Source organism: Strix uralensis, chromosome 2 (assembly GCF_047716275.1).
Source record: "Strix uralensis isolate ZFMK-TIS-50842 chromosome 2, bStrUra1, whole genome shotgun sequence".
NCBI classification, from domain to species: domain Eukaryota; kingdom Metazoa; phylum Chordata; class Aves; order Strigiformes; family Strigidae; genus Strix; species Strix uralensis.
The window spans coordinates 42,649,651-42,665,367 of NC_133973.1; the positions used below are offsets into that span (position 1 = coordinate 42,649,651).

General features: G+C 39.1%; 1 protein-coding gene across 1 annotated transcript; it reads left to right on the top strand.

Moving 5' to 3' along the window:
- Positions 1-1,984: 1,984 nt before the first annotated feature.
- Positions 1,985-8,647, top strand: LOC141939996 (uncharacterized). Its single transcript, XM_074860769.1, has 5 exons — positions 1,985-2,011; positions 3,313-3,648; positions 3,868-3,907; positions 5,192-5,280; positions 6,322-8,647. The coding sequence occupies exons 1-5, from the start codon at positions 1,985-1,987 to the stop codon at positions 6,544-6,546; spliced, it is 717 nt and encodes a 238-aa protein (XP_074716870.1). The 3' UTR covers positions 6,547-8,647.
- The last annotated feature ends 7,070 nt before the right edge of the window (positions 8,648-15,717 follow it).

Here is a 15,717-nt window from a genome sequence, read left to right on the forward strand (position 1 = left end):
CCAAGCTGGACTAGAATCATAGACTGGTTTGGGTTGGAAGGGACCTTAAAGATCATCTAGTTCCAACCCCCCTGCCATGGGCAGGGACACCTTCCACTAGACCAGGTTGCTCAAAGCCCCGTCCAACCTGGCCTTGAACACTTCCAGGGAGGGGGCAGCCACAGCTTCTCTGGGCAACCTGTTCCAGTGCTGCACCACCCTCTCAATAAAGCATTTCTTCCTTACATCTAATCTAAATCTATCCTCTTTCAGTTTAAAGCTGTTACCCCTTGTCCTATCACTACAGTCCCTGATAAAGAGTCCCTCCCCATCTTTCCTGTAGCCCCCTTTAAATACTGGAAGGCTGCTATAAGGCCTCCCTGGAGCCTTCTCTTCTCCAGACTGAACCACCCCAACTCTCTCAGCCTGTCCTCACAGGGGAGATGCTCCAGCCCCCTGATCATCTTCATGGCCTCCTCTGGACCTGCTCAGGCAGGTCCTCTGGAAACCTGAGTGTCAGTATTTTATCCAGTGGAGGGTTTTTACATTTTTCACAAAGACAAAATCCTGTGCATATGTTATCTCTATAAACACTTCTATATTAAATATTGCAGTGTACCCATAGTGGTACCATTCACGTCTACAGATAAACTCTGCCAGTGATAAATAACACCACTTCCAATGGAGTTTAGATGAAAACATTTTCAGTTTTTATTGTTCATTGTTCCTCGGATATAATGATAGGTAAGAAGCAACCTTTTCTCAGCTCCTAGAAATGTGGCATAATTATTAGTTCTTGCTTTCCATCATAGATGCTGGAGTGTATTATAGAAGAGTCAAGTTTGTAAAGAGTTTGTCATGTTTAGCTTCATAATCAATCTTCTCACTAAACCAAAAATATTTTTTTTTCAAAAAAAGATCACACCCTTGTGAAACCTGCTGTCATTTTCCTCCTACCTGTTTACCTGTTGGAAATGCCAGGAGACAGGATTCTTACAGTGGTTTTGCTTGTTCTCAGAAGACTTTCCACTGTGTGGAGCCCCCAGGAAATGACAGTGGGATCGCCACTGGGAATCTTCAGGCACTGCAGCCGGGAACCTGCACAATAAGTGCCAGGGCACACGACCAGGTGGTAATATGAAATGGTACACTCTACCCTAAATGGTATTGTGTGTGCTGGCACTGCTGCTCAGTCTACTTGCTGTGCAAGAAGAAATGAATGGTTATCAAACCTTGGAACAGACTGTTCAGGGAAGTGGTTTAAATACCTCCCTGGAGTTATTTATAAGACATGTAGTTGTGGCACTTAGGGACATGGTTTAGTGGTGGACTTGGCAGTGTAGGTTAATGGTTGGGCTCTATGATCTTAAAGGTCTTTTCCAACCTAAATGATTCTATGATCTCACCAAAATATTTTGCACTTGATTTTCTTTCGTTAGAGTTGAAACAGATTGCCTTTTTCACTGTTTGCAGTGAAATACAGAGACAAATTGGAAAGCTGACTGGAAGAAGCCTCAGTTAAGGAAATACGGGAAGGTGTCTGTTAGTAGAAGGTCTTTTCCCCAGTAAGGTGAGCTGCATCTGGATGAATGCATCTGTTGCAGAATGCCAGTTGTTTGGATCATGGCTGTGCTATGCTACAAAAGGGACTTTCTACCAATGGCACTGGTGATTTCTGCTTTTATTTCATTCCTAACTTTTCTGGAGCTGGAATATGTAGCTGGCAATATAATGCACTACCGGGGTACCTTCAGTTTCTGAGGTGCTCTCTGTAGTGTCAGTGTATGGTTAATGTGTAGCCTGATCGCATACAGGATTAATCTTTGCTACTAGCCCATTTCACAGCAGTTCTCAGAATGTGGTGTGTGATGCACAGGTGCGAGGCACTGTGGAGAACTCCCATTAACTCTGCTGCACATGCTGGTATGCACAGTGAGGCTTTTTATCCAAAGTTTTAAAATTTGGTCTGTGAAGTTGCAAAGGGCACCAGACAAGCCTGTGGACAATGGGGCAAAAGAGAACAATGAAAGTGGTATAAGCTAAATGTCTGTGGTATCATTGTGATTCTTAATTACAGGTGTGCACTTGTGCTTAAGGTGGCGGAAAGCTTCCAAGTAAGGTCCAAAAATACTTTGCTACACAGTTAACTCACCCAGAAGAGTACAGGCCGAGAAACAACTAACCTATTAAGCTTTTGCATGCCTCTAAATATTCTTGGCTAAGCAGCCTTGTGTTCAACCTCTAGAAACATTAGCTAATGGTCTCCTGACTAGCAAGTTACCTTCTGATGAGCATGAAGAGAGTCATTGTGGAGACAAGAAACAAAAATTAAAAAAAGTAAGAGGGAGTAAGGAAAACATTGACAAAAAATAAGAGACAGCATTTGGACCAAAGTATACAAAGGTGTTCAAAAAAAGACCCATTCCTCTACCACACTTTCAAAAGAGCATGCAGATCGTTCTCACCAGTTCCCAGCATGGCATAAGCTGGAGTGGAACAGAAGTGTTTTGTTGTTCAGATTTCTTTAACATAAAATACTGGTTCAATACCTGTATTTCAATCAGTCATAGAAGAAAATCATCAGAATGCAAACAGGTAATAGAACATCTGGATACTCTCATGCAATGATAAAGCTTCACTTGATTTGAGATCAGAAGTCCATTTTGGACTTGGTTTAGCCTCTTATATTTCTGCAATGGGAGGGAGAATTTTTCTGTTTAAAATATTGTATTTCATGCTGTTATAAATACATAAATGTCATAGTAATGGCAATCTGATTGAATAGAGTAATAAGGATATAATTGGTTCTTTTTTTTTTACACATTTTTACAAAAATAGCATTTTTACTTTTTAAAATTTATTTTATAATACCCCTGGCTATTTTATTTTACTATATTGAAGTTTTATCCCAGGCTGAAACCAACTTAAATTCAAATGATAGTGTCTATATTGAATCAGATGAATCAGAACATTGTATCTGGTATTGTTTTATTAATTTTCTTGGGCAATAGATTTTAATTATTTTTTTCAGTGTTGGTATTACTACTGCTTATGTTACTTATACATATTTCAAACATTTAAAATAAGTATTTTGTTTCCAAAACCAAATTTGTTTTCGTTGTTTTTCCATTAAGGAGACACACGTTAGCAAAACATAAGAGTCTGCTGCACTCCTAATGTTCACTGGAGGTCTGTTGTTTTTAAATCGGTTAAAATTAGCAAACCTTGAATGAGGGCTCCTGTCTTTGTCCTTACTCTATCTACTCCTTGGAACATTTTCTTCTGAGTTTTCTTATTCTTAGTCCAATTATGATGCATGATTAACTGGTGTAGGATGAGGACCATGGTATAATTGTGCAGCATGAGTTTCAAAATTATGTTTTGGCCATTTTGTCAAAGGAACAAAACTTGTCTGGAGATGAAGAGACTGATGATGATGGTGATGATGATGGTGATGATGATGATGATGATGAAGATGATGATGATGATGATGATGAAGAAACAGAAGAAGAAGGAGAAGAAAAAGAAGAAGCAGGAGGAGAAGAAGCAGGAGGAGGAGGGGAAGGAACAGAGAAAGAAGAGGAAATAGAGGAAAAATGTGAAAAGGAGAGGCATAGTAAAACAGCTGAGGGAGAGAAAAGCAGTAATAGCACAGTGGAAACTGTAGAGGTAAAAGCATTTATTCCTATTAAGTTATTTGTCTCTGAAAGAATTTGGTTCTATAACTTATATTAGTTTGAATGTATGTGTAGTTACCTTGGAAATGCAAAGCTGGTGTTATGGGTGGTTTTGGTAGAGGGAGGAACATGTATGTAGGTGTTAATAATTAAACATTTTATTTTTTAACAAGTTTGAAAGTAGAAATTTCATTGTTTTGTCTCTCTATAGACAGAAGAGACTACTCAGAAAGAGACCATCATTCAGCAGGGTAAGAATACAACTCCTAAGAAATGGACTGTTATGGACATTCTAAAACAAATAAAACATTTCAAAAGATAAAACTTTTCTAAACAATCTCTATTATAAAAATACTGAACAATACACTTATTGTCAGTAGTTGGTAAAGCAGTTCTTGAGACGTGATGAAATTTGAGAGGCAAAAAACCATTACTAATTATTAATGATTTGAAAGAAGAAATTACTTTTTCCTGTTATGTATTGGAGGAAGTCCTTTTAGCAGGATTATATCTTACTTGCTAAGAGCAGTTCTAGCTGTGCAGTGACAATGTAATGTAATTGTATTATCCCTCAAACAACTTCTTTAGGTGCCATGTTTCTTCACTTCAATAGAGAAGCTTGTCAAAAGTCCTTCCCATCTCTGTCACCAGACATTTCCTCATTACATTCACAAACAGATTATTTTAGGTGAAATGTGGTAATTACTGAACACTGTTCAGAGATGCTGAAGATGTAAATCTAGATGTTGCTTGTACTTTTGATGACAGTTTGAGTGAACTGTATATTCCTTCAGAAAAGCTGGGGAGTGTGAAGTTGAGTGACCTATATGCAAGACAAGTAAAAAATATTTTATTTTACAAATTCTTGTTCTTTTGAAAGAAAGTAATAAATGTAGGATAAAAAAGACCACTGCCTTAATACTGAAGAAGCTATGCCATTTATTTTCAATATTATAATGGAAATAGCTTGTCCAGAATGGATGCTTAAATATTTTTCCATCATACAGTGATCTGGAAGTTTTGATATTAAGTTCTAAATTTATATCATTCCTGCAGGCAGTATAGGAAAATTTAAACACAGGGACATCAACTCAGATGGAAAGTTCTTTCTTTCCCAGAATTGTTTCTATGGAATAAAATCCATGCTGAACCATAACTCCTGCCCTGCAAGTCAGCTTTTCCAAATTAGAATATCCTTTCAAAATCAGTGTGCAAGACATTGTCTTCTGTCAGTAAGAGGAAACTACGAGTGTCAAGTCAAAACATTTTCTATAATGTGACTGCCAGAAGTGTTCTGTTCTTGAAAATCGAGCATCTGGAGAATGATACAAGGACATTATATAGAGAGGTTAAAAACATAAAAATGTTCTTGTCAGGCTGGACATCAAATTGAACTGAATATTCTGATTGCTTTTTTTAAGATTCACATTTTATTTAGTGACTTCTACTTCAAAAATAATTTGAAGAACATTTTTTTCTGCTCTTAATTTGCAAGAATCAGAAGGAAGTTAATATGAAGGTTTATATTATTGTAGAGAAAGAAGGTACTGACAATCACACTGTGAACAATTCTTCAGAGAACACTGATGACCAAATAACTGGAGGAGTCGTTGAGAGGAAAAAGGTACATGGCCTGATTTTTCCTTCTAGTTTTACCAGTGACCAAGAAGGCAGTGGGCAGTTACCAAGCTGAAGAAAATACCCCAATTTACCTGATCTGCATAAACAATTAAACTGCTGAGCAACCTGTTTCTTCTGTTTAAGATTTGATTTTACTTTGTGGTAACTTAAAATTGTCCGAATAATTGCTCAATTAAAATAAGTCATAGCAGTTCTGTCAGCAGAAATGAGATAGAGTCCGTTACCACCTGTTCATGTATATCATGCCTATGAAAGACATGGTCACATCAGATTTTGGTGAGGTGAAAAAATTCAGGACTTGATTCCTATTGGATGTATTTTAAAAATATTTTTCACCATATTTCTCTCTGAAAGCAGCAGCTGACCTTGTATCTATTTCCAACATGCACTGATTTAAAGAGTATTTTTATATATATTTTTATATATATATATATATAAAAGCATGTTGAGGAGTACCTTGTATGTAATTTCTTAGATTTAGGATCCCAGGGCTTCTGCAGAGACTGGCTGCTGTGTTTCCTGTTGAACAAAGACCTTAAGCACCAGTTAACTTTGAGCCTGTGTGTAGTCTCACTGACATAAAAACACATTGTCATTAACTTTAAGGGGACTACACACATGTTTATAATGAAGCATATTAAGTATTTACTGCTCTGGGGCTTTGCAGGTCTGAGCTTATATTTTTGCCTCAGACTCTTGTTTGAAAGAAACAAAAATTTTGCACCACTTGCAGTATTTTTTACAAAATGTACAGTGTGTAATTTGACAAAATGCAATCATTTTAACTTCTCTGATTCATTTGTGCTATTTTGAAACATTTCAAATATTGCAGCAGAATGTTTTCCATTAACATTTTTTAAATAGTCATTTTGTTTTGAAAAAATGATTTATTTTACCAAGGAGAAATTTGTGACCTAAATTGACCTTGGTATACACAAAAGGTTTTGTGGGGTTTTTTAACCTTGAATTTCAGTTAACTGAAATGCCAGTTTCAGGCATACTATTTACCTGTTTTTTACTTCAGTTTTCCCTGTTTAAGTGGAAGCCACTGACAGGCCAGAAGAATGTATGTAGCAGAAAGGAAGATAGATTTGGAAAACCATTACAGAGTGGACAAGAAAAAGAAAAGGAAGATTTATCTGGTGAAGACAGTAAAGATGAAAACCAGAATCATACATTGGAGAATTCCAGGGAAACTGTGACTACCCAGAACAGAAGGATGGAATCTTCTACTTGTGTATTACTCTAACACTGTTGTAGTACATAAGAATGTGACAGTTTTAAAGCACATTGTGCAATTTTTACTTGAAAACGGTTATGACTCACTAGAGATGTTGATGGTTGCTTTTTTGATTGATTTGATTGCTGTGATTTTAAACATGCAGACCATTTTCTTGATATTTATTGGTAATTTTAATAATTGCAATCGATAATGCTTATCAGCATCTTGCTGGAGTTCTGTGGCCTTAACTGTTAGTGTTGTAAAACAAAATATATTTTTTTATGTGAAAAGTTGAATACAGACATTTCATGTTTTTTTCTAAATAATTTTATTCTGTTTCAGTCTACAGAGTAGCACTTTCAGTATGCTACTCTTGCAAAATTATAATATTTGATGTAAGATATTATTTGGTTTAACAATCTATTAACAAGGTAATAATATTGAAGTTCACATTTTAAAGAGGGTACTCAGTTACTTAGAAATACATATGCCTCTTTCTGTTTTGACTTAGAAAAGTAGCAATAAAAATTTCAAGTTAACATGCAGGCTGTTACTGAGGAAGTTACTTCAGTATGTGCCTAATTTCATATATGGCAGTAGTTCCATTGGAAACAGTACCTAAGAGTAGTGTAAGTATATACGTATCCTGCCAAACTGGGACTTAGAGAAACCTTTCATTTCTGAGATGCTGAACACCTTCACTCCTGCTGAAATCAGCATAAGCTGACGGGACTCTCTCCTGACAGAATCAGGCCCAGTAAAAACTGGGCATCCTCACTGTTGTTTCAGTTGGATTCTAATCCTATGTTCTTTGAGTATCTATACCTTAATGAGTCTCTAGTGAAGCTTTTCTTACAGGAAAATAATGCAACCAGAGTTACTATGGAATACATTGGTATGACAAACAGATCATTATGAACTAAATATTCATGTTTTTCTCAGGCAACCTGGCTTTTTTTCAGATGGAGACTGAGCGGCGGGAGTTATGAATCCCATTACTGGTATGAATGATCAGAATGTGTTTTGAATTAGTCCAAGAAGCAGACATAACAAACCCACTATTCTAATTACCAACATTCCCTCTAAATAAAATTTGATTTCTAAAAATTTAGTCCAGGTGAATAAGAAATATAACCCTTACCATGATGAATCTGATCCAGGGTCTGTGTTTGCCCCTAAACTAAAAACTAAGCATACTAAAATATGCTTAGTTTTTATGAATATACACAAGCTCTAGCATAAATATAAAATACGGAATTATTTCTGAAGTGAGTACTTTTCAGAATACTTTATAAGGGACAGATTGTAGAAAACCTAGGAAAATGTTATTTAATTTCACTGACATACAAGGACATTTTAATATGCTTTTGGCCATATTTTGCCTTTGGATTATCAGTTTTTCTAGTTTCATCATTGCTTAAGTTTTATATAACATATTTAGAAGTGTCTGGAGTTGTATTCGACCTAGAAGTTGACTCAGCTGAATGCTCTGTCCCTGTAAGTATGGCAGGTGCTCAGATTGTTTCACAGGGCCTCCTCTGTGCTACAGTAAGCATCATACTAAAAACCTAGATGCTTGGGTCACCGTTTGCCAGAGTTAATCAAGATCCTTTTGTTTCTGTTGTTTTTCTTTGGGCTACTCTTGAGTTCTGCAATGAACCTTACATGAGCTATTTTTTTCTGCCAATGTGCATTATATTTACAAATTTTCTTGCTTTCCTGAATGCACATGTGGTTTCTGTTCTACTTGGGTACTGTTGTGAATAGTAAAGAAGTGGAAAGGAAGAAATAAAGTAAATAGTGTCCTCATTAATTTAAATAAGCTTTAATTATTTTTTAAGTGGAGATCAGTCACAGAAATTGTTACCATAAGGACAATTTCTTTTTTTAAAGTGTGAACTAATTTAGTAAAAAATATTAAAGTGGGAATTACCCTTAAACCTAATGCTACAGAAGTTTATGTAATGGATTCTAAACTGATGTACACCAAAGGAGTTTCAGGGACTTGTACATTTATCTGATCCATACACTTCGCTTAAGAAGAAGCAGGAGCAAATTAATCTATTCAGATGTCTTTTGTACATGTCTTACTCGGTAATAAAAAAGATTAAACAAATAAAACAAGTTACATATACATGTGTATTAATTTAAAGGGTTTTTTTAACAAATTCACAACTCTTATGATAAAAATGTAAGGGGTTTTTATTACTGAAAGGCTTTCATCAACTGATGAGTAGCAAAACGTTGTAGAAACGTTCATAGTACATTTTCTCTGTTTTTTCTTACTTTCCCAAAGATGATGGTATCAACTTAAATCTTTATTTCTAGATTTCACTGCCCTGGAAGATTGTGCTTTAGAATTGCTGATTTTCTCAAATTTCATCATCGAACCTACCACCAGGTGGAGTTTCTGCTCTTCGAAGGTGTAACTGTCTCATCCCACCCAGCCGCTGGAGCCAAACCCTGGCCCCTGAAAAGCAGTTAAAGATACACTGTATCAGATTTTCTGATGCAAAATTCTCTGAAAACTTTATGTTTTCTGGCATATCGCTTTTGGCGTTAAAGTATTCTGGTACTTTGACATATTTATATAGTGTATTTTTAAAGTTTTACACTGTGTATTTGTAAAATATGTAAAGACAGAAAAATACAATTACTCATGTATTTCTCAGCGTATATATAGATGTGTAGTGGTCAAATTCTGATACATAAATTTAGGTATACATGTTTTGTCTAAAAAGAAGTGCTATTAGTGCATCTTGCATGCATATATACATATATGCACTAATACATATATGTGTGTGTATCTATATATACGAAGATACATGTATATATAGACATATGTATGAATGTGTGCATGTCTATCAATGATCAAACATGTGTGCCTGACCTGAAATTTCCATTTCATCCATATATTTACATATGCATGTTTACTGATTTCCAGGAAGCACATGAGAGACTTACTCAGCTACCGTTCCTATGCAAGTTTGTGGTGACTGAAGTAGAAAAGGAGAGAGCATGTTTGGACAGTATTTTATATACCCAGAGATAATAATGTATCAAACGAACTTTGTGCAACTTCTTCCTTTTTCTTCCAGGAAATAGTTGTATAATATGCAAACTACATCCAATCTTTGTCCCTGGGGAAGATTTTAAATCATGATGTTGACATGAGGGTATTTGAAGTAACTTGAATTAATATCACAATGGTAAACCACTGTAAATCCTGATAATGATGTATACACAAGCTAATCCTACAGGACTGTTGATAAACTAAGTAGGGGTTCACTTAAAATGTACTCAGGAATAAGACACTAACTTGTCCAGCTGGTGACAACTGGCTTTTGACATTAGCATTTTTGACATTTACTTAGTATATCAGAAATAATTTCTTGCACATGAAGCCCATTTTGTACTCAATTTCTGTTGAAATTGCTGGCCAGGCTCCTCACTGACCCAGAAAGGGGTGGTTCTTAAAGCAACATAGTTACGCTACCACTACCCATCCTACTATCGCTACTCTCTATACCTAATAACCCCAGGTGAAGGACTAACACTTCTCCCAGATTTATGACATGCACATAGCAGTATAGATGCTTAACACAGAAAAAAAAGTTCCAAAAATACCTAAAATATCTGAATTAGCAGTAGAAAGGAAATCTATTTGAGTTAGGTATTAAAATCCAATAATGAGCACATTTTAAAATACCCAAATGTTATATAGGAAAATGATAACCATTTACTGCATCCTTGGACTATTTTCTCTCTTTAAAATATAAACAAACTATCTCTAAATTCCCTCAGAGTGTTTTAAAGAGCTATATTATTTATACCATTCACACTCATGGGGGTTTACAACATTTTCACACCCTGGTATGTCTAAATTCCTTTAAGAACATAAATAGTATCCTGGTTAAGTGGTGAGAATTGGAGAAATTAATGCTTTGTTAGGTCTGCTTTGCTCAGTATCTCATACTGATGAGGTCTCAAACTTCACACCTATTTGCCTTACAAGACTGTGTTGGAATTACATCTTAATCACGCTATATAATTACCAGTCTCTTTTTCAGGGCTAGATAGTAATGACTCAACAAAAGCACTGCAAATTCTAAAGCTGGCTAAACTGTTGTTCTTTTATTTGTATAAAAAGAAATCTTTTGTTTTCAAGACCATTCTTATTTGATGTTGAAACAGTTTAGACACAGCTGTTTCCAGTCACACTCATCAGAAGCTGAAGAGATATTAACAGTTAGAATCTTAAGAGATGTTAACAGCTTTTAAAAAAAATAGAGAGGATTTGTTCTTCAGTATATCTATTAAATATTAAACTGTGTATCTGCTGATATACCACATACTTATGCATCAGTCAGTATCTAAAAATGCAATATTGTCTTCCCCCAAAATTTCTGGTTTGCTGGCTGCCTAAGACACTCTGTGAGTAGGACACATGCACCCTGCCAGATGGAAGGGGGAAAAGGCAACTGGTGTTCTCAAAGACTTGCTACGTATGTATACTATGTATATGCTCTGTATGTGCCTGACCCAGACTTTCATGTTGAAATATTCCATAGCAAGGTTTTTGGTAGTGGAGAAATTGAGGGAAAGTTAGTCTAGCCATCTCCTTTATGCCATTGGGGGAAGGGAGGGCATGGGGCCACCATTAACTGGGAAGACCCAAGGAGACCTCTTCAGATCACTGATCCAGAAGACACGTAAGTGCTCAGGGATGGAACACACAGAGAGTGCTGCCCTGAGGGACATCTCAGGGCGGTATATTCTTTTGTATTTTTGTCAAGGAGTGTGCCATTAAGGTTTAGGTCTGACCTACAAATGAAAATTATTAGGATATAACTTAAGATTGTTGTTTCACAAAGGAAACTATTTGATCATTATCTTTGTTACTTAAGCTTATAGAACAAGAATTTCCATTGGTTTACATCCTTCCTACGTTTTCAGCCGGCGATGCCTTCTTGTAGGCTGGCCTCTGGTGTTTCTTTCCTGTCTGTCATCTTAGGAAAACCATCTTTCTATTAGAAAACATGAATATATCACTTAAAAATGCAAAGTGAGCAAAGTCTTTCTGACAGGCATGCTATCTGCAGTGGAAATGCCTCTTGAAAATAGCACTGAGTGAAGCATTTACTCTGCATGAACTGAAGCACGTGTGCTGGCAGTGGGGTTTCACAGGCATGTGCTGACAGCAGCAGCATGGCAAGACTGAGGAACTTTGTCTGTCATTCCCCAGACAGTGCTCTACATGACACAATCCACCTGCTTCTCTCTGACCATGTCTTCTCCCAACTCTTTTTTGCCTTTTTTCTCTCAGCGCCTCCAGCTCCTCACCACAGCAGTGCCTACAGCAGAGCCTCTCTTCCTGCGCATTATCTCCGCAGGTCAGTCCCAATCTTTGCTTCCATTCCAGTCTCCCTCTCCTGGACTCTTTGTCAGAGCTTCAGAAATGTCCCAACATTAGAGCGCACCCCACCAGCCTGCAAAGCCCCCCAACAGGGACCAGCGTCCTAGCAAAGTTCATACGCAACAGGCTGACATCCAGAGGAAAAAAACTGACCTCGGGAGCTGGCAGTTGCAAGCAGCTGAACGGAGGGTCTGATAACAGCAAACACTGAGCAACAAGTAAGTATTTCTAACTGTTGCTGTCACTAAACATCATAAGAAAGTAATTCATAAACTTCAAGAATTGTCAAAATTGTACAGAAGAATTGCATTCTTTTAATTATTATTTGAGGACTGTCTCTATTTCTGCAGATGTTTACATGAGTAACTTTATGTATTAGACAATTCTCATTCAGTAAGGCTATTCACTGGGCTAAAACCACTGTAGTTTGGATTGGGCCCCCAGTTTGTCATCCTCTTATGACTAATCGAATCTTAGTTGGGGTTTCCAAAACATAATTACACACAGCTGGGTTCTAGGATTATTTTTTTTTCCTTATCATTCTTTTACTATTTGGAGGAAGAATGAAACATTCTCACACACTTTCATCCTGTACTGTTGCTTAATTTCAGTTTTCAAAGTTTTCATTTACTTTTGAACAGTCAAAAACTGAATCTTCCACAAAAAGCACGCTGATTGTTTCTTGTCTAATGCCAGTAGTGCCTGGAACTCCAAACAACCACAAGCTTAAATATTTGGAATATTTTCTAGAAAAATTGAAAGCTGAACTGTGAGGAAAAAATAACCAGGACTATGGTTTCAAATTCAATAAATGTGACATTTGTTTAATACATTCCTAGTTCCAAATGCTTTCTCCTATTAAAAGGTCCCTTCAGAAAACTATATTACAAAAATCTAATTTGTATTACAAATTCAAAAAAGTTTTTTAAAGATGCCTTGAACTTGTCCTTCAAACCCCCATCCTTCTGGTGATCTCACACAGCTGTCGTTCTAACAAAGACATAGAATAAGGGTTACATTGCACAGAGAAACTCCAGAGCCAGCTTGCATCTGAATGAATGCACACCTCAGTATTGAGATGTTTACGAGGCTAATTTCAAACACTCCAGGAAGGATACATTCACATTGCTAGTTATGCTCACCCTTGCATCTAAATTTGAGCTGTAACTTGCAGACTGTGTAAAATCTTAAATCTCTTGCCTTTCTCAGGGCAGCTAGAACTCCCAAGAGTTGGATGCTAGAGGAAAACCAGCACCCCAGGCGAGCTCATCCATCATGCAGATAGTAAGCTTTGCAGAAACCCATACAGTCGGCAGCCATGACACAGTAAAAACCAGCCTGAAAACACCCGTGGTTAAGCTGTTTGAATGGGCGGAATCGCATCTATGCAATCAGGAGCAACACAAAAGCAGTTAAAAAAACTCATTGATTACAGTGAATCAAACGGGATGTATGCCTGGACCCCACAGCAGCAGTTAACAGATTGCACCTATTACTGATGACTTAGCTTCTCACACTGAGAGGCTAACCAGACAAGGAGGATTTGTCAGCACCACCAAGTTTCTGTGTGGTGGCAATGCAGTTCTAAATGGCAAGAAAAGGCTACTCAAGAGAGAGGCTGTGACCCCCATGGTTTGGACGATGTTGGGACAGCTGATGGAGAAGCTGCAGCTGCATTAAGACGTCTGCTGGCAGCAGCTTCTTGTACAATGCTATCATATCAGTATAGACCTTATAAAGAAGAATGTCTAAATGAAGGCCAGTGTTTTGGAAATGGGCAGCTAAAAGGATGTGCAGGAAGAGAAAGCAAGAGATATCTGACCCATTAATATCTGCTTCAATTACTCCTATTGTTGCAGCACATTTGAGTGCTCAACTTTTACTAAAGCCTTGCAGTACAGAAAAGCTACAGAGATTATCACTATTTATAACAGCTTTCTAACCTTTTACTTTAATCTTTTCTATGATATCTGTGCCAATAATAATAGCCTAAAGCACTCCCTTTTCCTTATTCTTCTGCCTTCAGAGTAATGTTGGTCTTTTTAATCTCTCCTCACATGGAAATCTAATCTCTCCTTAGGCTGTTAAACTGCAGTGGCTCAGATGATACTACTGTAGGTTTTGTTACTCTTTTTTTTTTTTTTTTTTTTTAAAATCAAGGTGACCAAAACAGAATATCGAAGCCTAGCATACTCAAGCTGCATCAGCACTGGGCAGAACATGATCAGCTTGGAGAAGAGTTGGTGCTGAGGACCCAGCGCCAACCCATACCCACCAGGGTGTTTTACTCAAGAGCTCTAGCCTGGCCCCGTGGGTACAGGAGGTGCGCTCACTCCTGTGAACGTTTCAGTCTCAAGACACCAAACATAGTGGGAGGCGTAATTCAGGTACACTCCTGATCAAACGAAAACTCTGATGAGAAGAAATCATTTTGGAGAAAGCTTCCAAACACTGCACCCACCCAGATTTTTATTGTAATTACGAGCAAGATCCCATTTTTTTCTTGGGCCGCTTTGGTAGAGCCAGCCTCAAAGGTTGACAGAATTGGCACCTCTTCTTCTTCAGTTTCCAAACGAACATTTCCCCTTGAGATGACTATCCTCCCTCTGAAAACCGGTGTCCCTTAATTTTAAAGAAATATCCCTTTACTTACTAGATAGTATTTCCCTATTAGTCTGTGCTTTGCTGCAAACAGTGCAGAATGCAGGTGGGACCCTAGGAACTCCCTTGGGATCTCTCCCCCTTACCGCCCCAGCATGCAAACTGTACAGACAGCATGCTGGCTGGGGCCAGCGCTTTCCCACACCTTCAGCAGTTTATAGTGCACGACATGCTACCTCTAATGGTGGAAAGAGGAAAAAAAAAAAAAAAATATCCAAGTCTAGCTGCAGTCAAGCTGCAGGGTTGACAGATCTCACATCAAAAGTGTTGGAAGATACGATGCTCTGCCTGAAGCCCTCGCTTCTGTAGGCTAGGAGTGATGGGGGAACTTGCTTTCATCTGGAAGGCGGAAAAAAAAGCCTCATCTTTGTGGTTATGGAAGAAAGCCTGAATATGTGACCCCACAACACCCTAGCAGCTCAAAAAGTTAATGGGAAATGTGAAAACTTCAAACCTTTTTTCCTTAATCTCGTGACTTGAGGACCTGAATCATGATTTCTGAACATCTACGGCTGGCCGTCTGCAAACTGCAGAGCTACTCGAGCAGTTCACCTCGAAAACCGCCGTCCGTTTCCCTGCAGCACTGCCCGCGGCCCCGGGCTGCCTTCCGTCCGCAGCGCGGTCCCACGCCGCCGGGGGAGGGTCCGGGGGGAGCCCCGCTCTTCCTCCCCACCGCGCCCTCGCCCACAGGGAGCCCCAGCGCCAGCCCGGGGGAAGGCGGGGGGGGCGCTGCCGGGGCTGGCTCTCCCCCGGCCGGCCCGGTGCCCCGGCTGGGGTCGGGTCGGCGCAGCGGCTCGGGGCACACGGCGCCGGGGGGTCCCCACGCCTCTCGCCGGGCCGCGGCACTACCGGGCGGTTCCCGGAGGCCAGGCCGGAGGAGAGCAGCCCTCGGGGGGAAGCCGCGGGGCACACCGACGACGGGGGCAAGGCACGGGCAGCGCATCCCTCCCAGAGGCCCGAGCCCCTTCCCGCCCGCGGCCGCCGCCGGGCCCGGCTGGAGGGGAGGGGAAGGGCGGGGCGGGCGGCCTGTCCCGGCGGCGGGAGGAGGAGGAGTCTCCGGCGGCGCCCGGGAGCCCGCTCGGAGAATGTCTCCGTCCCACTCCTCCTCCTCCTCTGCCGGC

Excerpts from the sequence above, each read along its gene's own strand:
- LOC141939996 (XM_074860769.1), top strand. The coding sequence starts at position 1,985 with ATGGGGCAAAAGAGAACAATGAAAGTG. Across the intron at positions 2,012-3,312 it reads AAAAGAGAACAATGAAAGTG|GATGAGGACCATGGTATAAT; the intron begins GTATAAGCTAAA and ends TAACTGGTGTAG. Across the intron at positions 5,281-6,321 it reads GAGTCGTTGAGAGGAAAAAG|TTTTCCCTGTTTAAGTGGAA; the intron begins GTACATGGCCTG and ends TTTTTACTTCAG.